The sequence below is a fragment of the Ambystoma mexicanum genome, chromosome 8, assembly GCF_040938575.1.
Source record: "Ambystoma mexicanum isolate Mex_15411 chromosome 8, UKY_AmexF1_1, whole genome shotgun sequence".
Classification (NCBI taxonomy): Eukaryota; Metazoa; Chordata; class Amphibia; order Caudata; family Ambystomatidae; genus Ambystoma; species Ambystoma mexicanum.
In genome coordinates, this window is record NC_090929.1 from 111166311 (window position 1) to 111193003 (window position 26693).

Genomic DNA, 26693 nt, shown 5'->3' on the forward strand with positions numbered 1-26693 from the left:
TAAGTGGATGGCTTCCAGTGGGTCAGGTGCTTCCACTGGTCAAGCCATTGGTTTAGTCAGGACGATGCGCTACAGTGGGTAGAGTCCACATTGAGACTGCTCGAAGGCATGTAAGCAGATCAAAGAAATTGTGTGCCAAAGCACCACAGGTCAGTAGCTGCTACAAAAAGTGTCTAGTGGTACAGTCTTTGGGCTGCTTGTTGGACTTTGCGGTCATTCACAAGGTGGGGCGGGGAGTCGCCACCACCCTTACACACTTTTACAAAGGCAAGATGTTGCAGCGTATTGGCCCATAGCGAATAAGGGCCCAAACCTGGCTGCTGTTACAAGTAGCCATTCAGATCAGCCAGTGCCAGTTATTCTCCTTTAAAAATAGACCAATCCTCAACAAAAGAGAAATTGGGAGTAAAAGTATTAACAAAAAATGGGAAACCCATAGGAGCATGTTTCCTTGCTTCCACCAACACCGCTCCTTGATATGTTTAGACCTGTCGTACAGGTAGATCCACCGTAAGAAACTCTATTACTACTGCCTGTTCTGAAGAGGTAAAAAAGGTCTCGATGTGCATAAATAACTAGGTGCAAAAAATATGTATTACAAAGAACACTTCTGTTTTACAGTTGGAACATACTTTTACGCGCTTATAAAAAAAAAAAATATCCCATTGGGAATGGGATTTCTTTTTTTTCCCCACCCTAAAAAATCATTTTACTCCCCACTTAAAAATCGTATTTTGAGCCCTGGTAACAAGTGTCCTTTGCCTTGTGATGTTTTACCTACAGTGCTGTCTGCAGCAAACTGGAGAATAGGCCAGTACGTTTGCGAGTCCTACCACTATCCAAGATGGTGGGACTCCTCTGTGGACTGAATCTCTCTCATGGGGTTCTCTAAATCCATCCCCCAACCTTTGTCTGCATGCATCAAAAGGACTCCAGTACATTTTACACATGAGAGGTGATCATTATGAAGACAGGACTCTCAGCTGACCTCCACTGTTTCCTGGAGTATTTGACAAACCAGCCTTCTCATGGTGATCAAAGAGGGTTGGGGAATAAACATGGTGTAGTGGGTGCACCCAGCCTAAACTGAATATACACCAAGCGTTATAATGAGTCCATGTGCACCAAGTTGATATTAGAACTGCACATCTATGTTTGTGGCTGTATAATAGTGTAATCCCAGAAGCCTCCATGTCAGAAACAATACATGGCTTCTATTTCATTTTTGACAGCAAGCTGCTGGGGTGACCCCGAGGGAGGCATAGTTTAAAAGCCATTGCTGCCTTTTGAGTCTTTGGGTTCCAGCAGCTGTGTTCAGGAATGCACACGTGCCCATTGAACTGGCCCTCTTGATACATGGATGAACTATACTTTTTGGCATGAAGCAATATAAAAGTAGGGTCTGATTGGCAGAGCTCCTCGCCTGCATCGTTTTATAATTAAAAAAGATAAAAGCTCAGGCTTTCCTGTCCTTATCAGATGGCATTCGGTCACATGGAACAAACTGGTATTGGAGTTTAAAGGACGTACTGTAACAGTTCCCTGCATGGTTCTGGGGACAGCCAAGTGCTCCCTTAGGAGTTGTGGGCCTCCTGAGCCAATAGATGAGTGTGGGGAGCTATGAGGAGGAGCCTACTTTGGTCCTTGTTGCATGGCATGGGACAGTCCTAGAACCCAGCCTGAATCGAGATCCTGAAGCTCTCCAGGCAGACCCCAAGTCTTTGAGGAGGAATGGGGGGGGGGGGGTCATGTTCAGACAATTGGTAGTGTTGAGGCTGTTACAACTGAACCCACTGTTACAATACCCAACAAGATGCTCGCTTGACAGTGCTGCAAGTATACATGTGATATGTTGCCAATGAATTTTCTTCAGACAGCGATTCCCTTGGTTAAGATACAATGTTGCAAATTCACAGTGAGCCAGTAGCCTCTATACATTTGTAGGGCATAGAAAGCTGTTTTTTCCAACCGACAAATAACACTGAGATCCCTGAATCCTCTGCAGGCACCAACAGAGTGGTAGGCAGGGGCAGAGCATAATATAAGATGGCCGGCAGGAAAGGTAATTCTTTGTCCAGCTCCAGGTGTGCCAGGAGCAGCAGCAGCTAATCCCAACCCTGCTTTAAATGTAGGAAACTGGGGCAGACACTCAGCCCAGCAGGCTGGGGAAGAACTACAAAAACCAGAGATGATGATCAGTAAAGTGGTTGGAGTAAGAGGCTAGCATGTAGGACCTTGGTGAGCAGAGGAGATTGGCGTTTCAGTGGAAGAGACGGCGGAGGGTGGTTAGGCAGAGGTAAGGGGGATGTGATGAGTCTTGAACGTGTTGGAGCGTGAAATCAGTTCTATGATATTTCCCCGCAGGCTGATTTGATCGAATCCCGGTTCACTGAGACTGATCCCGGAGCTGTGAGCAAACCTAATTTCTCTTGCGCTCTCCTTCCCCATCTTTATATGCTGGGGAAACCCTGATAATCTCCCTTGCCCCTTTACCCCCACTACTTAACCTGTGTTGTGCTGGGGCGCCACCACCCCGCTCTGTCCCATTGTCCCTCCTTCCCCCAATCACGCACATACATATGCACACCCAACACTAGCTCCAATCCCCCTCCCCCCGCCGAACCCCCCCCAACTAGCGTGTCTGTCTTTTGCTACGTCTGCATGTCCTGCTGATTTGTTCACTGTGAGCAAACTGGATCTATTGTGTTGCTCAGTGACCCATTTCGGGTGCGTTCGGCATGAACAAATCAGTCGGAAACTAGTGAAATCAGTAAGTGAATTTACAAGTCAACAAGGTGGTTGGCAGGTACTATGGTAACCACAAACAGTTTGTTGAGGAAGGAGAGGGGCTGAAGAAGGAAGCTGGGGGTGAGCTGAGACTTCCAGTGGGGCAGGACCAGAAGGTTTGAGGGACAGGGCTGGATTATGGAGGTTATTTCAGAAGTAGGAGACTTAACTGTGAAAGTGACTCCAGTGCAGAGTTCGCTTTTGGGGTTTGGGATCCCAGAAACATTTGTCCAGTTCGCTACCATGAAAAAAGGTTTGGGATTCCTGAAGCCAGCAACGCTGTGAGTACAGGCAAAGTGAGATGCAACCGCGTCTTTTGGAATCTTGAATGAGCGACTCATGGCCGGGACATTTCAGCATCTTAACATTTTGAGTTGCTAGTTCTCTTGCATCTTTCTCCCCATTCCATTTTCTTCAAGTTGACCATCCTCTCCCAAGTACCCTTAAAATTGACAACTCAAACTAGTTGTCTTAGCGTGTTTTGTGGACTCAAGTCCATTGTAACACAGCTCACATGAAGTTTAGAGTGTGCAATGGATGGAGGGAAGGTTGATGGGTGGGGAAGGTGGTGAGGACCAGGAGCACAGCAGTCGACACGGTGAAGAGGTAAGTATGGAGGTTGCAATGGGTAAGAAGATGTATGCAGCGGTGAGGGAGAGCAGACCAGAGCACAGGAAAAAGGATCGCTGTGTTGAGAAGAGCAAGTGAGGAGCAGAAAGAGTGACATGTGGAGGATGAAAGAGAAAGTGGCAGAGCAGAAAGGGTACAAAGAAGTAGAGGCAGCAGCAAGGAGTTGAGAAGGGGGTGGAAAGGCATCTGAGGATTCTGAGAGAGGATGGAGCAAGGAGGAAAATAGAAGAGCTATGCATTTACCAATCAATTTTTTTTAAGAGATCATACAGTGGACTAGGGCCCTACGGCTACTTCTAGAGACTTTATAGGCCCATAAAACCATATCACTCGGCACCACAAGGAGGAGAGGAAGTTTGCTAACCCCTGAGGTCTCCCTCTCAACACAATTGACTTGCACAGACTTCACTTGGATGACCATAAGGTACCAGATGGAGGACCAGCACTAGATTCTGAAACCAGAAGTGCTGTGAAATACCTTACAAAGAAAGAAGTGCTGGACCTTCATGTGGCACTTATGCTATGAAGTTGGATGTGAATTAACAGGAAGGAGGGGGGGGGTCCCAGACTTGTGATGTGAAATCATGTTCATAATCCTTTTAACCTTTTTAATAAAAATAAAGAACGTAATCCTATATTTGTTTCATTTTGGTGCTTTGGCTTTTTCATCCCCCAATTAAAGCTGTGTGGGGTGTAGCCACTTCAAAAACATAGGGTAAATGGAGTACTTTGTATTGACGACACAGAATTGTGTTAAAGGAATTAGAACGGTTACGTTACTTGAATGTATCTTGTGCCCTAATGCCTTTAGCATGGTCTTGTAAACAGTTGAAAATACAACCGGTCGTGGTAAGAGTGTGGTTTGTTGAACACTGTAGTTTCATTAAACTCATGCTCTTTATTAACTTTTTCTCTAACTTTAGTTAATAGATGAGCAGATATTATGTGTGCATGGAGGCTTATCACCAGACATTAAGACATTGGACCAGATTAGAACAATCGAACGAAACCAGGAGATCCCTCACAAAGGAGCTTTTTGTGACTTGGTGTGGTCAGACCCTGAAGACGTCGATACCTGGGCAATAAGTCCGAGAGGAGCTGGCTGGTTGTTTGGCGCCAAAGTGACAAATGAGGTAGGCTTTAGAAAGTTTAGATTTTTTTTTTCCTCAAAAGGTGTGCAAACCTAAAACAGTTTCTTTGTAAATTTTCAGAAATGTTTTGGTGGGAAGATGAACATTGTTTCTATATAATGAGTAATGAGGAGATGGGGGCGAAACTGTTTTCAGACTGAAGATTTGTACTGTTTCTTCGATTCAGTTTCCAGTGTTTTTGGGTCTTGAGCTTGCACCTGCAAGTTGTAATTTATTTCATGTAGTGGTGTAAGCCTCCCCTCAGTCCATATTGTTTAGGCTACCGGAAACCTTCAATGTCCTATGCAAAGCTAACTAGGGATCACACGTAGGCTTTGCTGCCAAGACGTATATTTTGAAGCAAGGTTGGTAACAAGGTAAGTGTTTTCTAATCTTTAATGCTGTCCTATCTTATGTATCCCCAGGAACTCTCCTTCCTGCTTCTCTGTGCTTCCAGATGTTCCTTTGAAACGTCTGTGCTGCCTTCTTATATATAGTTGCTGCCCTATGTCCAGAACCCTAGCACACTTCACATAATGTTCCTTCTCTCTACCTAGCCTGCTACTTGCATGCCTTCTTACTGCCTCTTGGTTCCATTCAACATACGTTGCTAGACCAATCCACGGCAGACACAACATAGTACAAGGTTTCCTTCTCAGTAGTATTTTGAAAGGAATATGTCCCGTAGTAGTGATGGGCCAGTTTATAGGCAAATAGTTTCCGCTATACTGCCTCCTCCCAATCTCTCCCATTACTAATTGTCATGCTAGTTGAATCCATGAGTGTCCTATTAAATCTTTCCACAGCTGCGTTGGTTGGTGAGTGATAGAACGAGGTTTGTATTTTTTTGTGGCAGACTCCAATACGCCTTTTAAGTCTCCATCTCATTCAAGGCTAATTGCACCCCATTGTCTGTCCTCATGTTTGTGGGAAATCCTTCCCTCTAAACATGACTGCTTTGCTGTCCATCGGGACGGGACCGGAGCACTTCTAAATAATCAAAAAAAAGTTTGTACTTTTATTTTTATCTAGGGCCTACGCACGTGACCGCAGCCCCGCCTTCTTGAGCTCTGCCCCGTGCACCGCCCTTCAGTCCTTTTTCTCAATGCGGTCAGGGTCGGACGCACTTGCATCATGGGAATATTTTTCTTTTTGTTTCCTTGTCCTTCGTTTTCCTGCTCCGGTAGTTTCGCAAGGGTGGACCCCCCCCCCTCTCTCTGCCTGGAGTGCTTGGGCCTGGAAGACCAGTGGGGACATGTTCTATTGCGACTCCCTTTCCATCCGGACATTTAAGCGTCAGCTTGTCAGGTGGGAGGAAGCAGTCCAGCAGATTCCTCCTCCACATTTACAGCAGTTCATTGAAGAAAAAGGGAAATGGCCGGTAAGTTTGTTCCTTTTTGCTTGGTCTCCGCTACCGCACAGTCTTGCTCCCTCCTAGGCCCGCTCACTTGGTTTACGTGGATCCATTTGGTGGAAGGCCATCCTGGTAACCACCCTCTTTGCGAGGGTATGCGTCTTCAGAGCAGCCTCTACCTACTCCTGTGCCTTCTTCAGAGGATGCGTTTTATTGGCAAGTTTCAGACTCTTATGCACTCTGATCCAATGAAGGCATACTTTAAGGATTTATTCAAGGAAATGTATCCTAAGCCACCTGAACCGCCCCCTGCTCCGGCAATCGCTCTGCAGGTCCCAGTAGTGCCACCTCCTCCACCACTTCCAGTGGGGCTTCCTCCTCCTGCTTCCACTTTCACTTGTGCTAAAGACTCCCGTTGCGCGGTCAACCCTGCCCTCTGGGCCTGATGTGTCACGTGCGGCAGATCAGGATTCTGCTCCCGCCGCACTGGATGAGGATCAAGCGGACCAGGACAGCGACGACCCACCCCGCTCTATTAGAGCCTTTCACGACCGGTTTGTGGATATGATGGTGTTGCTAGACATCCCAATACCGAGCCTATGGCTCCACAAGGTGTACTTTGTGGAGCTTTTACTCTGTCGATACAGGAGCACACTAGCCTGTTCCTTCAAAAGACTGTACTGGCCGGAGAGCGCAAAGTCTGGAAAAAACCTCATTGCTGGCAACACCTAAACAAGAAAATTGATGCTCGCTACAAGCTACACAAGTCTGAAGACCTATCCTTGACTGCATGTCCATTCCTCTCATCGGTGGTGGCAGCAGCTACGTCCAGTCGAAGCAGATGTATACATCCTGCACTGAAGCGTCACAGATCAATTCCAAGGAGTACTTGCTTCTTGGTGCCATTGGGGTGGTTGTGTGGGGGGGGGGGTGGAGTATTTTCCAATTGAGCTCTTTAGCTGCATCTGGCTAATACTGAGTGTATCCTAGCGGCTGCTAGCGTCAAGCTGTGGAAGGAGCTTGCAGAGTTTTAGGAATGTATTCCTCCTGATAGGCTCAAAGATTTTATGGGCGGTTTATCCGATGCTAGAGTTCTGGCGCAGGACCTGCTGGATACCGTGGCCTATCATATTGACAATTCCGCCCAGGGCCTTATGGTTGGAGTAGACAGAGTTTTGCCGAATGCTATGAAGTTCTCAAAGGTATTTCAGGACAAAGTGCTTCATCTTCCCTTCGAAGGAAAGGTATTATTACACTCCTCCACTGATGAGGAACTCAACAGGGCAAGCATGCAAACTGCCAAGTCATTGTCGGTTCTTGCCAAAACCCCAGCTAAGGCACCTTCTACTCAGAGGTCGGGGTCTAAAAAAACGGGGTACTTCTCTGTTTTTCGAGGCTTTCAGGACTGCTGTGCACGCAAGGCAGATGCTTCCGCTGGTAGCCCTCGACGCAAGCAGCAAAGGCAAGGTGGCCGTATTTTCCCCTCTGTCAGCAGCCTCCTCAGCAACAGGTTGTCTTCCCGCCGATAAACCATGCGTGAGCAAGGGGAGGGCTACTATTCTGTCTGTTTACAGTGCCCAAACCCAACCAGGCTGGTCTGCGCACTATCCTCCACCTCCAATTTCGATCTTTCTACCCCAAGAGAAATTCAAGATTACGCCTAGCCAGATAAATTCCTCTCTCCCGAAGGGTGATTGGCTCAGCGTGGTAGACCTTCAGGATGCCTACATGCATATCCTGATTTGTAGCCTACATCGTAAAGATCTGTGGTTCTCTGTGGGAACGGAACACTCAAGTGCTACCGTTTGGTCTCAGCTCGACACTGCATGTCTTTACGAAGACTATGGTGGTCATCGCAGCATTCCTCAGACTACAGGGAGTTAATGTGCATCCATACTTGGACGATTCGCGCCTGCGCAGTCCTTTTCACACAAGCCGCTACAGCCAATCTTCACTCCCTCCTTCAGCTCCTGTTACATCTTGGGCTGGCAGAAATCGTCTGATGGCTCAAGACCTGATCTTTCTGGTTTTCCGTTGGGATAACGTCATTACCAGTGTTTCGCTGGCAGAGGACCGGATTGGGAACCTTTCAACCATGTGGCAGCTCTTCCTGCAGTCCTCCCACATGTTGGCCTGGTGGTTCCAGAGACTCCTGGGCCTCATGGCCGCTTGTGTGTTAGCTCTACCTCTTGCACGCCCCAAAATGAGGCACACTCAGCTTGCTGTTCGGGGCTGCTGGTCCCAGGCTATGGATCCGGACTCCAAGATGATTCCAGTCCCATCCTGCATGATGGCGGATCTTCAGTGGTAGTCGTCCGGCAGCAACCTTTGAGTGGGGACCTCCTTCCAGCAGCCCTGCCCACAAGAAACAGTAGCTACAGACCCTCCTTTCTGGGATGGGGAGTGACACTGTGTCACCTCGAGGTGTACGATTTGTGGAGGCACCTAGACTTCGCAGACTCCCTCAGTCGCCAATCTGCAACAGGTTACGAGTGGGAGATGAACGCGGATGTTCTTACCAAGATCTTACATCAATGAAAGATTAGGAACCATCTCTGGTTCTGGAAGCACCTCAAGACCTTCCTCTTTGCTTCTGCTCTCTCTCCTGCTGATCTCCTGGCTGAAACTGCACTGGTTACCTGGCTACCCTCTGATCTCGGGCCCAGGTACCCTCCCTGGCAGTTGCACACCTACACTGCAACCCTTGCACTCAGACTGTCTCTTTATCCCTACAGCCCCCTACCAGCACTTGACATCTGATGGCTACGCTTACCTTTGCACTTGCCACCAGCTGGCCGCACCTTTTTTATTTGTCTTTATTTATTGTCTTTATTTATTTTACTGTTTATCCTATGTATTGCACTGTCCCCTCCCTCTGCACTTTATCCCCTTCCCCTGCACTTGCGCGATCTCAAGGTCACCTGGTTTAGTAGGATCGTTGTCTGTCTTCCCTCTGTTCCCCCTCCTTTGCCTCGTCGCGCCTTGAGACACTTTTTTATAGGCGCGTTATAAATGCCATATCGTATCAACGGGGTTCTCCAGCGGTGAACCGAAACTTCCTCTTTATGCTTCCAAGGACAGGTTGAGATTGTCTTCCTTGGGTGACGCTCTCGAGATCCCTTGGGCCAACATGAAACTTATGCTTTTCCTCCTTTTCCGCCGATTCATCGCTCACTCTGAAAACTCAGGAGTGCTTCCAACTGCACTCTCCTTCCTAGCTAATTGGTGGCCATCCAGGTTCTGGTTTTCTGAATTGCAGCACCTGTCAGTGTGCTCCCGGATCAAGTTGCTGCAGATTCCTGACCTTCAGCAGAGCAATAACCAGTTGTGGCACCCCTCCTCGCAATCCTTCAGCTTGGCGGCCTGGTGTCCGAGTTCAGATCATTAGCACAGTTCAACCTCTCTGAGGATAACATGCATATAATTCAAGCAGCATGTAAGCCCTCTACGAGAGCTCAGTACAGGAGTAAGTGGCTCTGATTTTGTCATTGCTGTCTAGCTAACAGCTTGATCCCAGACAGGCCTCTATTGACTGTCTTGTCTTTTGTATTTGACTTTGAAGCCTCTAGCATCCATGTCTGATTATGCAGGACAAATCTATCTGACTTTGCGGCTTATCTGTCCACACAGCTTCTTTCCCCCACCCACCCCCACTGGCAAACCCAGTCATCAAGAGATACTTTGCTGGTCTTCATCTTTTTTTCCGCCGGTTCGTGCCCCTTGTCCCACATGCGATCTGAATGTGGTCCTCACCGCCTTATGTCATAAGCCTTTTTTTTTTTCTTTCAACCAATGGCCACTACCAAGCTCAATTAGCTTCGAATTCATCCTTCTTTCCTTCGCAAAGTGGTTTCTGAATTCCATTTAAACCAGACAATATCTTTACCGGTTTTCTTCCCAAACCCGGTCTCCGATGCTGAGAGAGGTTTACACAACTCGGACGTGCTATTAGGTTTTACCTTGACAGAACGCGCTAACTAGAGGTTCTTCACAACTGTCATATTTGGTTACCCAAAAGAGAAACTAGCCTTGAATCTCCCCGCTGCATAGCTTCATGTATTTCTGAGGACTACAAAACGCAAGGCCTTCAGCCCCGAAAGGGTATTCATGCACATCTGGTCTGTGAAGCGGCTGCTGTTGCCTTTCAAAAAATAAATCCTTGGAAGTCAATAGCCAAGGCTGCTATGTGGGCTTTCCCTCCGGCTTTCTGCAGACATTGTCTTGATCAGAGTTCCCGGGCTGATGCCTAATTAGACAAAGGCAGTTCTTAATGTGTTCCAGTAAGGAAAATGTCCATCCACCCTGATTTCCCTTGGTCAGTGCTTGGGAGCAGGAGTTACTCACAGTAGTGACTGCCTTGCTCCTAGTCTCCTTTCCTCCATGCGCCCGCCTGCCGTCACCTCTAATAAGTATTATCTATTGTTGCTAAATGGTCCTAGACCTGGTGATAGAAAGACTGAAGAGTGATGCGCGGGACAGAGCTCAGTAAGGCGGGGCTGCAGTCACGTGTGGCAGCCCCGTGTAAAAAGACAAAACATTTCTTCATTTGTAAAATATTTTGCACCTTCAAGGCGCTACCGGAAACATACCTTCCAAAAGCAAAACCCTGCTTGAAGGCGAATATTATAGACGATTCGTGGTGTGTGTGTTTGAAGTTCGTTTATTACATTTATTCAATTTTGTTTAAAAACCAAGACATTTGTTAGAAAAAAACACATATTAAACACATTCACAGTTCATATATTTTTTTTAAAAAAGTTAATTTTAACAGTATATATCTCACATCTAGAAAAAAACACATATCATACCGAAGCCAGTGATCATGTCTCACCCATTCTTACTTACATACCAACTATCATTCACATTCATACGACCCACCATACGTACTGTGCAAAAAACTGCAATGCTAGTAACTTTGTTCTAAAACTAGAACACCCATCTGATGGGGCGAGAACATTTTTTTTTTTTTTTTGTATTTCACAGACTTATTTCAACAACAAAATTTGTTTCTTTGAGTTCTTAAGGCCAGAGTTCAAAGAAAACCCTTTTTATGAACCTGTACTAATGACCATATTTCGAAGAAAACTCAAGGCTACCCAAATGCGAAGCAGTGGGAGCTAAGGTGTTGTCTACTCGAGTTTCGGGCACCACAATAGACAGACAAATCTTTCTATTTGGTGCACCTCATCAGGACATACATATACTTGTTTTACAATCGAGGAACAATTTATATTAGCAAAGTTCGGCTCGATGTGTAATGCGTGTCATCCAGATGTTCCATCTACAATTTCTTCCCATTCGAGAAGTGTTCACATTTCTATGAGTCAATCTGTGTTCTGTGGATATTATTTCAGCCTGAGATTAAATATTGGATAACAAGAGAGCGAGAAAAAAGAAAAAAACAAAAACACATAAACATCATTAGGTTAAAAATAGCTCTCTAAACCAATTTCTCATATTTTCAGCATTATTTCTGGTTGACTATACTTCGTATTTAAAAAGAACCACACACAACACCCAGAATCGACTTAACCATACCCCTCCATCCCTCAGGGCATGGTCAATTCTAGGTCATAAGACCCTTGGTTTTAACCAAAGAGAAATGTCTCCTGAAATAAGGAAGGGTAATTGAGCTAACTGAACATGCTGGCACATCTCTCCCGCCCCGCTGGGTGGCCAGGAACATATCCAGATGATCTACTCAGTTTCCCAAAAGGGTTTCACCAAAGTCCCCACAACATCTCATTTTCCCATCAACTCAAACAAAGAGAAATACAAAGGTTTGAATTTTCAAAAACATCCCCTTACCCAAAGCTGAAGGTATGGCAGAAGCCAGCCGAAAAGCAACAGGGTACCATATGTTGATGTAGCTTACTTCCGTGCAATGTGTTTCCACAATCAAATTTATGTGGTAGCTGCCGGTGCTTTTCCGAGCTTTTCTTGGGGCAGAACCTATTCTGTCTGCAGCTTTAAAAGTGAAAAATAGAGGTGCCATGTTATGAAGGCGGGCCCATGTTCTCTAATGAACCCCCATATCCTCCCATGTATCTTCACTATGTTAAACCCAAAAAACATTTTTTTTGGGTAGGCCCCATTGTGTCCTTAGATGCCAAACATTTCTCCCTGTGCGCAGCTATGCATTACACAGTCTCCTTTACCTTTCAACAAATGTTCCTCATTGTCGATTGGAGGGCACTTTGCCAACTTCCTTCATCTCCTACGAGGAACCAATCTTCATGTGGTGGAGCACATGTCCCCTATCTTGGGAGTCGAAGTTCATTCTCCCATCTGTGGGTCTCTATTGTGCGTGTCCGACAATGGTTGAAAAAACAGAGCCACAAGGGAAGGAGAATAAATTACACCCAGCACCACGGTAAACAAACGGGAGATAGCAAGAAAGAAAGATGCTTTGAAAGTACTCCGGTCCCGTCCCGATGGATGGAATATCCCACAGGTATGGATGAAAGGGGACTATGGACTATGGGTAAGGTAGTCACTACAGTGAGTAATTTTGTCATTCCCCCTTACCAAAAAGTTCCCATCAAAACGTAATTCATCTCAAGTCCTGCTGTATAGTCTAGATCTCACTCACTTGTATACCCACTCCATCCATCATTCACCATCTCCTTAATTTTCAAATTCTCGTTGTCTATCTTAGGCAGCATTCCATTCTTCCTCATCAATTACCTGCCGATCAATGAGAAATACCTGTTCCTTCATCTGTACGCTTTCCTCCTCAATCTTCTCTTCTTGACCCTCGCCTCTGTACCTGGTCAGGACATATAATCTGCTTTCACGTTCTCCTTTCCTGTGGTATGTTCAATTATCATGTCCTTGAAGTACTGTCACCCACTTTAATATCCTGCAAGAGGAACATCCTAGACATTTGTTAAAAATACAAAATAACCGTTTATGGCCTGTTCTTATATGAAAGTCTCTACCCCATAAGAATGAGTTTCCTAGGTTACATGTAGCACTTCTATCACAGAATAATTTTCTTCTGCACCTCCCAAGGTGCAAAGCTATCGCTCTTTCTACCCCTTCTTTCTTGCAAAAGTATTGCCCCTAATCCTGTGTCACTGGTGTCAGCCCGGTGCAGTTGCCTTCTACATCAAAATACGATGGTGTGGGAGCCTTTAATATTGCTTCTTTTGTCACTAAACTCATCACAGGTATACATATTGTATACCGTCTTACAGTCGGTCCCCTTATTGTATTGCACCTAGCTGCAAAATGCAGTATGAACTTTGAATAGTATTCTACTTAGTCAAGAAAGGACATGACCCCATGTTTGTTTCTGGGTATCTGATGTTTTGCAATGGCATCCACTACTACTGCTTATCCTGTGCCCAGGTTAATTTAATGAGTCCACCCTACACTTGCATTTTTCCTTTTTCCCCTGTCAAACCGGCACCTTAGAGGGAGGTGTTGTGTTGAGTCAAACTTGCTTTTAAATATATACAATGTACCAAGGATCTCTTCCTGTAACTTTTCTAACCTTTGATTATGCTCCACAAGTGTCTTCCACACAACGACATCATCTTGGAAAAATTATACCCCTTGCATCTTTCTAAAGTGCTTATGAATAACCATATTTGGTATATGGCTGCTGCAGAGACTAAACCAAAGGACATCTTCCTGAATTGAAAGGTTCCCCAGCATGTTAAAGCTGTAATTCCCATTGACTTTGGATGCAGTTTTACTTGATGGGCAGAGGCCAGGGCTAACGTACTGAAGACTTTAGCCTTGCCTACAAAACTAGTCAACTCTCCTATATTAGGCAAAGGGCAACCTATCTACAGCAACTGCCTTCATCACTGCTCTTAAGTCAACACACAACCTTATTTTGCAGTGCGTTTCTGCACAACTACTATAGGTGTGCCCCATTGTTGCCTTCCTACCACAGGCAATGCCTAAGAGTCTCCCTCCTCCTGTCAGTGCTGAATGATGGGCCATCCTTTCAAGTGTCCCACTGGACAGGAGGTGCCAACATTTTGCAAGAATTGGTTGGGTTGGTTGCTCATTGCGATTGAAGTGATTCAGCACATTAGTAAATGGCTGCCATATTCCCTCTTTCACTGAGAGCAGTCCTACAACAGTTTCTTCTGTTCCTGCAGTTTAGCTTATGCGGTGAATGATCTTACTGAGAAGGGCCTTTGATTTTCCCTTGCCTCTTTTTGGGCTCCTGCTGCACGGTCCACAAGCTACTTTTTCTGTCCCTTGAACTCTGCGGCATGCGTGCCTTCGGGCTGTTGCAGCACCTCTCACTGCGCTGTATTAGGCCCCCTTTCTATGCAGGTCTCCACAATGGAGCGTCTCTCTACCCCCAACCCCCCATTCCTCCACCAGCGGATTCGTCCCTCCAGGGGATACAGCGAACACCTGTTGTCGATGGAGACCACAATATTAAAGCCACTGCGGGTCCACGTTGCTCACCAGCTCGTTGCCATTTGTTGAAGCAAGCATGACAAGAAAAGTGGTTTTCTCATATTTATTAGTTTCTTCTCTTATTGTGCCCCACAAGTTCTCATTCCTGCTTCTATCCTGAACTTCCAACTACTTTCGCCTTCATTCTTGAGCTCTCTTATGCTTAATTTGTTATACTTTGTTACTAGGCAACCCTGAGCTCCTGGGTGTATTGTATATTTTTAAAAGACCAAAATTTGCGGGCTGGGCGAAGTGGCAATGGTTGCAAACCTGTTTTATGTAAGGAAATTCACTGCTTGCCTAGTTAATACATTCCAAACCTCCTTAGGCGATTAACCACACTAGGCACGTGCTCCCTCCTAGTCTGATGTGATTGCGGAGGCTTTTCTACTACAGCAGCACCCACTGTGGAGTCTGTATGTATATGTATATATATATATATATGTATGTATATGTGTGTGTATATATATATATATATCTGAGGCTTGTGGAATCTGCTTAGATCACATGCTGTGCATAGGTCGACATCTAGTGGAAGCTGCGGAGTATTAGTTTGTTTTTCGAAACTCGAAAATGGGCGTCGACACAGGGCGTGCCAGTAATGCTATCCCTAGTGTGACGTCCACTGTACCCATGATCCCTCACGCGTCTAGGACCCTCATATTGTTTTTTCCGCCATACTTGTCGAAAGCATTCCGCGGAGTTCCCTGGCTTTTAGCCATAATTTTGCAAATAGTATAATATTTCCCCGTTTCTTCCATTCCCACGTTGAGTCACCGAATTTTGAAGCTCGACGCAGGCCCGGAGAAGAAAACAACCGTCGAGAGCTGCACAATGGACTTTGGGCCTCGGAAGGCCTCTGGCCTCGGCCCGGGCCTTGGAAGGTCTCTGGCCTCGGCCCTTCACGTAGGGAGAGAGAGAGTGGGTGGTGGTACATACTCAACACATATATTATCCCGCTGCCACAGGGTGCATATGGAGGGTACCCCTTTCCAATTTTGCCCCAAGTGCAACCGCAAGTACCCTTGGGTTGACACACGCCACCTGGAACCTCTGCTTGCCGAGGGACAATCACAAGGCGAACTGCATAGCATGTAGCCCTTTCAAGGCTAAGACTCTAAAGGACTGTTCAACCAAACGTTGGGCCCACCACGCCAGGCAACGAGAGGCCATGGAAGCGGAGGGCACCTTCTGTGATGGCAGCGACGCCGTACTATCGGACGGCAAGGGCATCGTGGCATCGAAAGACAGCCAAGCGCAAGTCCCCGACCTCGGAAGGTTGTCCGGCAGGGCAGCTATGGGGAGCACACTCGGCGACACGAGCGCTACCCACATCACTTCCACTAAACACTCGAAGTCCAACCGAGACTCGACACGCGTGTCGAGTTCTCGGAAAGAAGCACACAAAGAATGGTCCACCGAATCGGTGTCCTCTGGGCGTTCTCGGTCAAGATCGCCGCATGACACCAGGCAACCATCCACTGTTGCCAAGAGTGCCTCACTCACCAAAGTTATGGAGGTACGATCGTCTGAAGACAAAGCCGACCTCCATCCCCAGGCCGCACTCCAGGAGTCAGCGTCAGCAGACGCTCAACGCCTGCTCCCGGATCCCGATGTCCACACTCTAAGGAAAGGGACTCTACCTCCGAATCTCGGCGCCAGACGTCGAAGCTCTGAGAAGGTAAAAACGCCAGGGAAGCACTCTTCCACTCATGGGAGGGGTGAAAACGGAAGAAGAAAACATCTCAGCCTTCTACACCTCTGCTACATAAAGACAGTGCTAAGTCTTCTGATAAACAGCTAGCCAAGACCCCTGCACAAGCCCATAGGTCCAGTCAGGTCGCAGCAGGGAAACCCTCCCAGGAATGGTCCAGTGAGGATATAGACAGTTATGTCTGAAATGTCATCCCTAGCAGACTTCTATGCCAAGAACCCAGATCACTTCCTCTCCCATACCCCTGACGGGGCTACTCCCACAGGATCTAGGGTCCCGCAACCCCCTGGTAAGCAACCTCGAGTTGAGGCACCAACGCAAAGTCTGTCTTCTGACCCTTTTTACGTACAGCCATAAACTCAGTACAGTGAGGATCCACTACAATATGAGGATCCAGAATTGGTAACGTTGGACGACCAAACTGGGGTGGACTACTATGGGGATGACGAGGACCAAGAGGAGGTGGAAGATGACCCAGAAGTCTACAGAATAGACTCCCCGGTAGGAAAAGAACCTCAGGTTACTGACTCCCCAATCGACAACCAACCTCTCCTAAATGAGGTTTTGTCTAGAGCGGCAGAACACTTCCGCATAGGCACTCGGAGCACAGGAGGAGAGGGACTTTGCCGAGGAACTAGTAGGAGAAAAGAAACCCATTGCCCAGGCCATCCCTATTCTCAAGCCTATACAAAGGAGAATTGATCGTTCCCTTCTCAATCCTAACCTCACCAGGGCGGTAAACCCCAGAATCGAAAAATTGTTCAGGGCAGCCCAATCAGACCCGCTTTACATAAAGGGGCAGCTGAAACCTGACTCCCTGGTAGTGACTAATACCCGGAAGAGAGCGGGAACACCCCTATCTTCGTCTGAGGCTCCCCCCGACAAGGAGAAAAAAAGATCTACGGGTTGGGAAGGAAGGTAGCCTCCACTTCCGCCTACCAGGCAAGGATTGCCAACTCTGCCACCCTGTTGGCTAGTTACAACTGCCACCAGTGGGAGCAAGTTGCTGCACTCATCGACTCCGCACCGGAACCTTTTAAAGGGCCAGTTGGCACAGGTTGCGTCGGAGGGGAGGGCCGTGTCCGGTTGCATCCTTAAGGCAACCTTTGATGCCGCGGATAACGCCGGCAGGCTAATAGCAGAGAGCACTGTCATTAAGAGGCATGCTTGGTTAAGACAGTCAGGGTTTAAACCCGAGACACAAGCATCCTTAATTGACATGCCGGTGGAGCCTAATCTACTGTTTGGCAAGGCGGTAGAGGACGCATTAAAAAAATGCCAAAGAGGAGTATGAGACTCTGAAATCCCTGGGACAGTTGACCAACAAACCCCCTAATCAAAGAGGGAATGGCAATTTTAGTCACCAACGCGGCCACAATTCACAAAGAGGCTCCAACTATTCTCAGGGGCAGGGTACATCATCGGGTAACAACCAGCAGTCTACCCAAAAGGGGTCGTGGTAAGGGTAGAGGCAGCCCCAGCAGAGGCGGCGCGCCTCCCGCAAAACAGTGACGCCGAGATCAGGGTCCCTTCCCACGCATCTCCAGTAGGGGGACGCATTACCAACTTCACCCAAGCTTGGGAAGGGATCACATCAGACAGATGGGTGCTGTCCACAGTGTCCGCAGGATACTGCATAGAACTGCTCGAGCGTCCCCGAAACCACCCCCCATGACAAAGTACATTCCTTGGACCACCAGAAGATCCTCCTCGAGGAGATCGTCAATCTTCTAGAAAAGGACGCGATCAAACTTGTCCCGGGCAAACAGGTAAACAAGGGTATTATTCAACTTCCTTGTGCCAAAAAAAATCTGACAATGCGCCCAGTTTTAGACTTACGCTCTGCAAACAAGTATGTCAAGCCCCAAAAGTTTTGCATGACTACTTCCAAGAGGTAATCCCCCTCCTAAAAAAGGGGTTACATGGCAACATTGGACATGAAAGATGTCTATTTTCATATTTCCATTTCCCAGTGCACAGAAGATTCTTGCGCTTCAAGGTGGACGGTCAGCACTACCAGTTCAAGGTGCTGCCCTTCGGTATAGCCTCGGCTCCAAGGGTATTCACCAAGGTTCTGGCTGTGGTGGCGGCACACCTATGCAGGGAGGCAATCCCAGTGTACCCTTACCTGGACGACTGGCTCATCACGGGGAAGACCCCAGTCATTTGCAGTTCAAACATTCAGAGAGCAGTCGACCTCCTCTTCGAATCGGGTTTCTCCATAAACGAGAAAAAATCAAGCCTGGTGCCAAGCACCTCCAAACAGTTCCTATGAGCTGTACTAAACACTCAAGCGGGGTTGGCCTTTCCATCGGAGGAAAGAATTCAGAATCTACTACTGCAAATTCCTCTATATCTGCCCGGTCACCAGATAACGGTGCGCAAAGCGATGCGTTTGCTAGGCATGATGGCGTCATGTATTTGCCTGGTCCCCCACGCGCGCCTGCGCATGCGTCCCATGCAAGAATGGTTGGCGAACAGTGGTCTCAGGCAAGTGGTCAGTGGGATGATCTAGTGGTCGTTTCGCCAACACAGGTACAAAGTCTTCACTGGTGGACAAGAGAAAACCTGTTGAAGGTTACGATCCAAAAGTACAGGCTGTAGTCACTCCAGATGCATCCCTGTCAGGGTGGGGAGCACACCTACTTCACCACACAGCTCAGGGTCTCTGGTCTCACAAAGTGGCAAAGAATCATATCAATCTGCTAGAGCTTCTGCCAGTATTCAGAGTGCTTCGAGCGTTCGAGCCCCACCTGTTGAACCCGTCAGTGCAGATCTTAACAGCACGACAGCAATGTTCTACCTAAACAAGCAGGGAGGGACTCGTTCGCCAAGTCTGTCCAAGCTTGCCCAGAAAATTTGGATATTGGCACTCAGAAGGAACATTTACGTGTCATCTCAACATGTTCCAGGGGATCTCAATTCACTAGCAGACGCCTTGAGCAGAGATCCTCTCCCAAGAGAACACGAGTGGTCTCTACACAGAGAAGTCGTAAAGACATCTTCTCATAGTGGGGTTTCCCCACTATAGACCTATACGCCACAAGCGAAAACCGACAATGCCCAGACTTCGCATCATGGTTTCCCCAGCCAGGCTCCAAGGGGAACGCCCTGTGGACGAACTGGTCAGGGATGTTTGCTTATGCTTTTCCACCAACTCCTCTAGTGAGGAAGGTGGTCAACAAAATGCACAAAGAATCGATGACGCTCATCCTAGTTGCTCCCATGTGGGCGAGACAACCGTCAGAAATACTATTACGGTGAGTAATGTATCCCATATATATACTTTTTTTTTTTTTTTTTAGATGTAGGGAGAAAGATTGTCAAGAATGCTCTGCTGTTGAGGCGGGGGTAAACTCTGATAGTCTTTGTAGTCTGTAATGTACACGCAATCTTTGACTGTGAAAAGTGTGGCTGGCATTGCAGATGCAAAACAAGTCTTCGACAGTATGTTGCCACAGCTGCTAGAGAAATGCGGATAGACCTAGATGTGCAAAACTGAGTGGCACAAAGTTCAGAAATCCAAGATCATGTTGGGTCACTACAGTTCATGGGCTTCCAGCGCCTTTCTTCAGCCACTGATGAGCTGAGCAAAGACAAGGCAAATGTGCTGACTGCTAAATCTCTGTTCACCACCGTCCCTAAACAGCCCTTTAAATCTATCTAACTATCCAGAAGAATACCCGGAGCAGGACTTTTCCGGTTCTGTTTCATCTGAGACGCTGAGAGAAGTCTCTGGTTGTTCTGCCTTATAAGGCCTTCACTCCAGACTAACGGAAAAAACACAGAGTGGATTCTTTGATCTGCACCCATTAACACCACAGGTTGCACATCTGCCTCTCCAGTGGTCCAAATAATGGCCCTCCACCTTCTGCTTTTGTCTCTTTTGCTTTACAGAGCCTTGCAGAGAGGCCACTAAAAGTGGCAAAGCTCGGTGCTTCAGGAATCCGGTTTACCGATATTCATGACTCATTAGTCCCCATCCCAGTCCCCTCCGTCCTTCTCGTAAATCAAACTGACATCTAAGTGCCCAAGGAAAACCCAACTCCATTTGGTGGTTGTGGAGGTAGCCTGATATTTTTTAAATAAGCGTGGAGATCATCAAAGACCCATCGATACTTGTGGTGAGGGTGTCATTCCAGCTTCCACTCAACCCTCGGTTCCCAACAATGCCTCCTCTTACTCAATGGATCCCCAACCATTTGGTCGAACCCAGAATCTGACCCGGTAGGTGTCACTTTGAACCTTTGCGAAGAAAGCTGAACTTTAAAGTCACATGCCCCACAAGGCAAAAGATGGAGGGTAAAATAACTTAGCATTCCAGAGGAAGGTGGAGGACTGTACACCAAAATAAAAGCCTCTGTAGTTATAGAAAGTGGATCTATCAAACATTGAAGGTTCAGCACAAATAGTGTCTAGGTAATCTCTTATGTTCAGTGTTAACCAATGGGTCAAAGACAACTGGAAGGTGTTGCAGATGAAGAAATGTTCTTTTTGCAGCATTCCCTCCAGTGACATCACTTAAGCAGCCCTCCAGCCTCTTTTTCTTTGCAGTTGGTGAGCAGGTGAAAGTGGAGTGAGATCATGTGGCCGAAGAACCACCCACCTTTTTAGCCCTGCCTCTTCCTTTCTGCTCTTATCTCTTACATTCAGGGCGTCTCTCGCCTGGGTATCCAAAGTGAATGGCAGACAAAGGGCAATTCCTATTTGGACCGGGAGGACACAGGGCCTGAACCCCCTGCTCAGACAACAGGTATGCATGTGCCGACAGGAGTTTTCTCCCTCTGTCCCCACAGGCCATCACCAGGCAAACCAACGTCACCATAGCCCCTCCTCCAAGGCATTGCCTCTGCACTGCAACAACCTCACCCACATAAGCTTCAAGCCCATCAGCACCCCCAACACAAGTTTATGCTCGCCAGTATCTGCTCAACTAGCACCCATGCAGCAGACAATGCGAACCTCATCACTACACAAAACCTTGACGCCATCTTCATCACTGAGATCAGGCTGACACCCACCTCTGCCCAGATCCTAGACGCCCTAGTCCTCGAAAGGGCTACAACATCCAACACATTGGCCGAACAAGACAGGCGGATGCCTCTGTGATCCACAAGACCTTGTGGCCCTGCACCAGACTTGCTGTTAACAACATTGGCTCCTTTCGAAAGTAGTATCCTGACACTTCCCGCTCGCCCTGATGGACAGTCTCCTTCCATCTCATCTACAGACCACCCAACACCACCTTCATCAGAGACTTGACCGACCTGGTAACCACCATGTACCTCACACCAACATCTTCCTAGGCAACTTCAACCTTCCAAGCGGCAAGGCCTCCAAACTGATGAAGGAAGCTCTCCAATGCCTTCTCAACAGCCTCACAGAACACCCGAAAGCTAACGTCCTTGACATAATCACTGCACTCTCTTCCCTCCACTACAGCTCTCATCTCCCGCTTGACTGGTCTGACCCACCTGGTTGTGCCCCTCAACCTCCTGCACAACCCCCCCTCAACTTCCCCCCCCAGTCGAGCATTCCCAAAAGAAACCCATCAGACAAACCTTCAGGTCCTTCAAGAACTTCCTGATGGAAGACCTTGCCAACCACCACCTCACATGGACTGAACACCCCTAGCCGAACTGCGACTCTCTACTGGAAGCACTCGACACCATCCTTTTAGCCTCCATCGACTGACACGTGCCTCTGAAAACAAAGCACCTGCAAACTGAAGCACTCTGGTACACGCAAGAACTTCACCTCAGCAAAAGTCATCAGGAAACCAGACAACCTGGTGCCGCTCCAGAACTGTATCAGACCTTGCCCTCCTCAAGGAACTTGGAGCAACCCACCGACAAATCAACACAGCCAAGGCCCCCTACTATCAGAACACCATAGCAGAAGCTGACAACAAAAGCAGAGTCCTCTTCAAAGCAGTCCAGCACCGCGTCAACCCACTACCTGATCCTGCCATGACATTCCTTCGAACAATTCACCATCATAAACACATGCAGCACATAGACACCAGCTCTGCATCCCACACCATGGACAATATTCAATCAAGACACACTCAACAGAGGACCTGGTAGAAACCCTGGCTTCCCTCAAAGGCGCATCTCCTCCCAGCATCTATCGCCAAGACCCTCCCAGTAGAAGCTCTTTCCCTACCTGGAGATCAACAGCTCACTAACTCAAGGCACCTTACCATCCACCCTAAAGAAAGGACAAATCCTCCCTCTACTAAAGAAACACACCCTGGATCCCGACAACCTAGGTAACTATAGCCCCATCGCCCATCTTCCCTTCTTGGATAAGATCGAGAAAGCGGTAGCCGTGCAACTGCAGCAACACATCGACACCAACAATCTCCTCCAAACCTGCCCATCTGTGTCTAGACCCAGTTGCAGCACAGAGACAGCAATCATACAGGTGATTGACTACATGCACAACCTCCTCGACGGCCGCACCTGCCTCTACTCCACACCTCTGCTGCTTTTGACGCAGTATACCAGGCGCTCAAACAACCCGCATCGGAACATGGTGATCAGCAACCTTGTCCTAGGCTGGTCCAGGTCATAGCTAGTCAACCACCACCACCACCACCACCACCACCAGCAGTTTGTTCAGATGGACTCCTAGATCACCAATGCTACCAGTCACCTGTGGAGTCCCGCAGTGTTCCATCTTCTCCCCAGTGATATTCAATCTACACATTGAGCCACTGTGAGCCCTCCTAGCCACACACAACACCACATATATACGTTGACGACACATGGCCATGCCTCAAGATCAACGCCATAAAGGACATGCACAAGCTCAAAATCTGCCACTCGCTGATCCAGTCTTAAGGTCCAGTGCATACGTGAAGCTCAACACCGCCAAAACCGAAATTCCTACTCCTCACCAACAACGCACAAACACCCAGACATACAGACCTAGCTATCAACCATGAACCCTGAGGTCTTCACGCCCAAGCTCGTCTCCTGCGTCAAGTCCTTTGAGTTCCACATCGACAAACACCTCTCCTTAAAGACACACATAACTAAGTAAACTCAAGACAGCTTGGTATCTGCTCTCCCTGCTGCGGAAAGTCAAGCCGTTCCTCCAACCGGACAGCTTTAGATTCACTGGTCATATCCCACGTGGAGAAGGACAATGCCCTCTTCGAAGGCATCCCGTCCTACTCCCTTGTGCCCCTGAGAAGTGTCCTACATGTGTCCGCACGCCTCAAGGATCTATGCAGATGTGACATCACCCGACCCTCATCAACCTTTCACTGGCTCCCACTGCATGCCCGAATCACCTTCAAGTCTTGCAGCATCATCTATAAGGCAGTCGCCTTCAAGTCACCCAGCTACCTTGCAGAGAAACTCTGCATCTCTGGCAGACAGCTCTCCACCAGAAGCTGGATCATGTACAGACTTGAAATCAGCTGCTGCAAATTGTAAACAACCAGCAAACAAGCCTTCTCTGCCTACGCCCCAAGACTATTGAACTTCCTCCCAGTCTGCATCAGACTAGCCCCCAAGGCTCCTACAACTCAGAAAAGAACTGAAGACCCACCTCTTTAAGGAGTCTCTCCTCCTCAACACCTAGCCTGTTACATCGCCTTCCACGCCTCCTGACTCGCTAGATGCTGTCCGCCTCTCCTCCTGCCACCCTGTACAGCTCTACCCCAGCCTCTGTGCCCCTCTGTATCCTACCCCCACTGTATCTGTTCTGTTATCTCTGAAAAGCGTTCTGTTGTGCACCTGTATTGTTGTATACCTCTGTAAAGCACTCCATTGCTTCTTGAAGCTAGGTCCGCGCTCAATAAATACAATAATGAAACCCCCCACATTTTTCCTATATGTTCCCGTCTTGCCTTTTGAAGGAAAGTATCTGTTTTGGGGGGCACTGGCCAATCCCCAAATCTACCAGTGCAAGGGGACCATGTTTCCCTTTATAATTGTTTGTCTTTAAGCTGCAAACATGACCTTACAGTGAAGGGCAGCAGTGGAACTTTGCATCTCCTTTTTTTAGTAACAGTTTAATTGCTTGATGTGTCCCAGAAGGGCTCATGGCAGTGGATGGTTCTCTAACTTGTTGTTCTTGTCACGCTTGCACTTTATTTTACAGCATATTTCCATTTCGAGTCCCATATTGAGCTGAGCGTGCCACTTGTTTTTCACCCTGTCCTTTGGACATCTCGCCATTTGGCCTCCTTCCCCGTCCTTCCTCCTTGGGTCAGGAAATACCTTTTTTTATAAGGAAAACCCTCTCAAGTCAATCTCTGTATAATCTTTGACTCTGATCTCTACTTCACTGTGCAGATCGCATCGCCAGCCAGCAAATGCCATCTGTCCTCCAACAACTTGTCATATTGATAACAGATTACTGGAACGGTATTGGACTACCCAGAAGTAATCCTGACTAGTGGCACGCATGATACTAGGTCTGAAACAATTCAACCAGATCGCCCTGGGTCTATAGACTGGCTCCTGGTTCAACAGGCCACAACCTTTAAACAAAAAGAAATACCTATCCCATGTGCCCTAGATAACTATCAGACTGGTTCAGACTTTAGTTTTAACCCTCCCATCAGTGAAAGTGAACAGTGCCTGCCCACCTACTGTGTAAAAAGTTCAGAGGAACAAATGTCAGCAAAAGATCCAGAACCATGAAACTATGTAATTCAAAATGGAACCAAACCACTTTAGCTTCAAAAAGGCATTTAAAACCTTAATTATTTGCAAATCTTTTCACAGGTGACACCTGGGATCCTAATGGGTCTCTAACATTTGGTTGCACGAACTCCGTCTTCTATGTACTTACTTGGCTATGGTTTGGGCTTTTTAAGTCTTAACTTGTTTTTAATTAAATCCATAGCCTGTTTGTGTTTTTCCTTGACACTGTTGTTCATTCTCCATGTGTCGTCTTGCTCTTCTCTGTCCACCCTCTGAAGCTTCTTCTAGGCATGATTAGTGCATTACAGAAACCAAAATAAATACATTCTCTTCTTGATTCGATCCGTAATGAGATTCTTCTGTTTGGGTTCAGTTTTCCATTTCTGAGCTGCAGAGGCAGGGATTAAGGTGAGTAAAGCTGAACAAGCCAGCAAGATTTGAATTGCTTTTTTTTTTTTTACAGTGTAGTCATTTTGGCCTGGATGTTTTAACTTGCAAACAAAGCGAAATGTTTTGCTCTACTGCTCCCTTCTCCACAAAGGGTATTGGGGGGGGAAACGGAAACGTTTGTTAGAAGTTGACATTTTGATATTTCCATTTGGTGGCTTCATTTTGAATGCAAGTGTCTGACCACCACCCTTCTGTACTTTTTCAGTTTGTTCACATCAACAATTTGAAGCTCATCTGCAGAGCACATCAGCTGGTGCACGAAGGCTACAAGTTCATGTTCGACGAGAAGCTGGTGACTGTTTGGTCGGCTCCTAACTATTGTTATCGATGTGGGAACATTGCCTCAATCATGGTCTTTAAAGACGTAAACACAAGAGAACCAAAGCTGTTCCGTGCAGTTCCTGATTCAGAACGTGTTATTCCACCTAGAACAACCACGCCGTACTTTCTCTGATGCCTCTGCCCCGTTACCTGCGTCTTCCCTTTCCTTGTATTATTCCTTGTTTTTTTTATTTTTTATTGAGCACTTGCTGCTGAAATGCTGCCTTTTTATGTTTAAATTATCTAAAGTATATTGTGGATTATGGTGTTTATAGCAATACTTACTGATTTCATTTATCCCCTCCCCCTTTTCATGCCCTCTGCAGCAAAGTTGAATGTCTGTGAAATGAAATTGAAGTGATAAAAATATTATTGCCTTTTTTATGGTCTGGGAGTGTGAGAAAACATTAGTTTTTAATACTGTCTTGAAATCCGCACAACCACTCATAGCATTTGATCTTGCTTCTTTTTTCACTTTGAATACTTTTAAGAAATTTCAGCAGCAAGGGTATTTAATGAGCACAGTGGAATGGACATTTTTTCATTGTGTTGTGTGCGCACGTCCAAATTGTAAAGCTTAACTTTCCTTTGTGGGGTGTTTTAAGTGGATGTAAAATAAAGTGGTCTAATGGGCTGCAACCTTTTCTGTTTTTATTTCTTTTTAATATCAACTCCAATACAGAAAACGATACAGCAGTTACATTTGTACTCTAAAATAATTGTACTGATCTTATTTCTTCAGATTACTTGTATTTTAATAAAGTATATATCTTAAATGAAACCCACATAGGTTAAATATTGGAAATTAAAAAAATGCATTTTCATCTCTTGTGATTCGGTTTTTCTTTTCCTTCTGTAATTAACAAGCCAGTCGCTTTGGAGTTCAAAGTACCAGAAAGGGTTTGTGTGAAATGCAATTTACTTTTTAAGAATTCGTTTACTTGTGCCTATTTATTTTATTATGATTGCTGCTGTCTCACGAGCTTAAACTTCCACTTCTTAACATAGATACATTTTAACTGTATTAACCATGTATTCAAGTCTCTGTATACTTTTGTTTCCAATATTTGACTGTCTCAAGGATGTCACCACACCCCCTCCTAGAAGAGTTGAAAGCCTTTGTCTCTGGGTAACTAAAAACCTTAATCCGCTATTCCTTTACACTTCTCAATAGCTGATTTATGAAGATGGTCTACCACTCAAACCGCTTGGCTAAC

The 26693-nt window shown here is 46.8% G+C and overlaps 1 protein-coding gene across 1 annotated transcript in view; it reads left to right on the forward strand.

The window, feature by feature from the left end:
• PPP6C (protein phosphatase 6 catalytic subunit) overlaps positions 1 to 26300 on the forward strand; it is a 174407-nt gene extending 148107 nt beyond the window's left edge. Inside the window, exons 6-7 of the mRNA XM_069609433.1 lie at positions 4341 to 4550; positions 25361 to 26300. Of these exons, the coding sequence (XP_069465534.1) occupies positions 4341 to 4550; positions 25361 to 25609 (459 nt within the window). The 3' untranslated portion in view covers positions 25610 to 26300. The remainder of the gene's footprint in view (positions 1 to 4340; positions 4551 to 25360) is intronic.
• Positions 26301 to 26693: the final 393 nt, after the last annotated feature.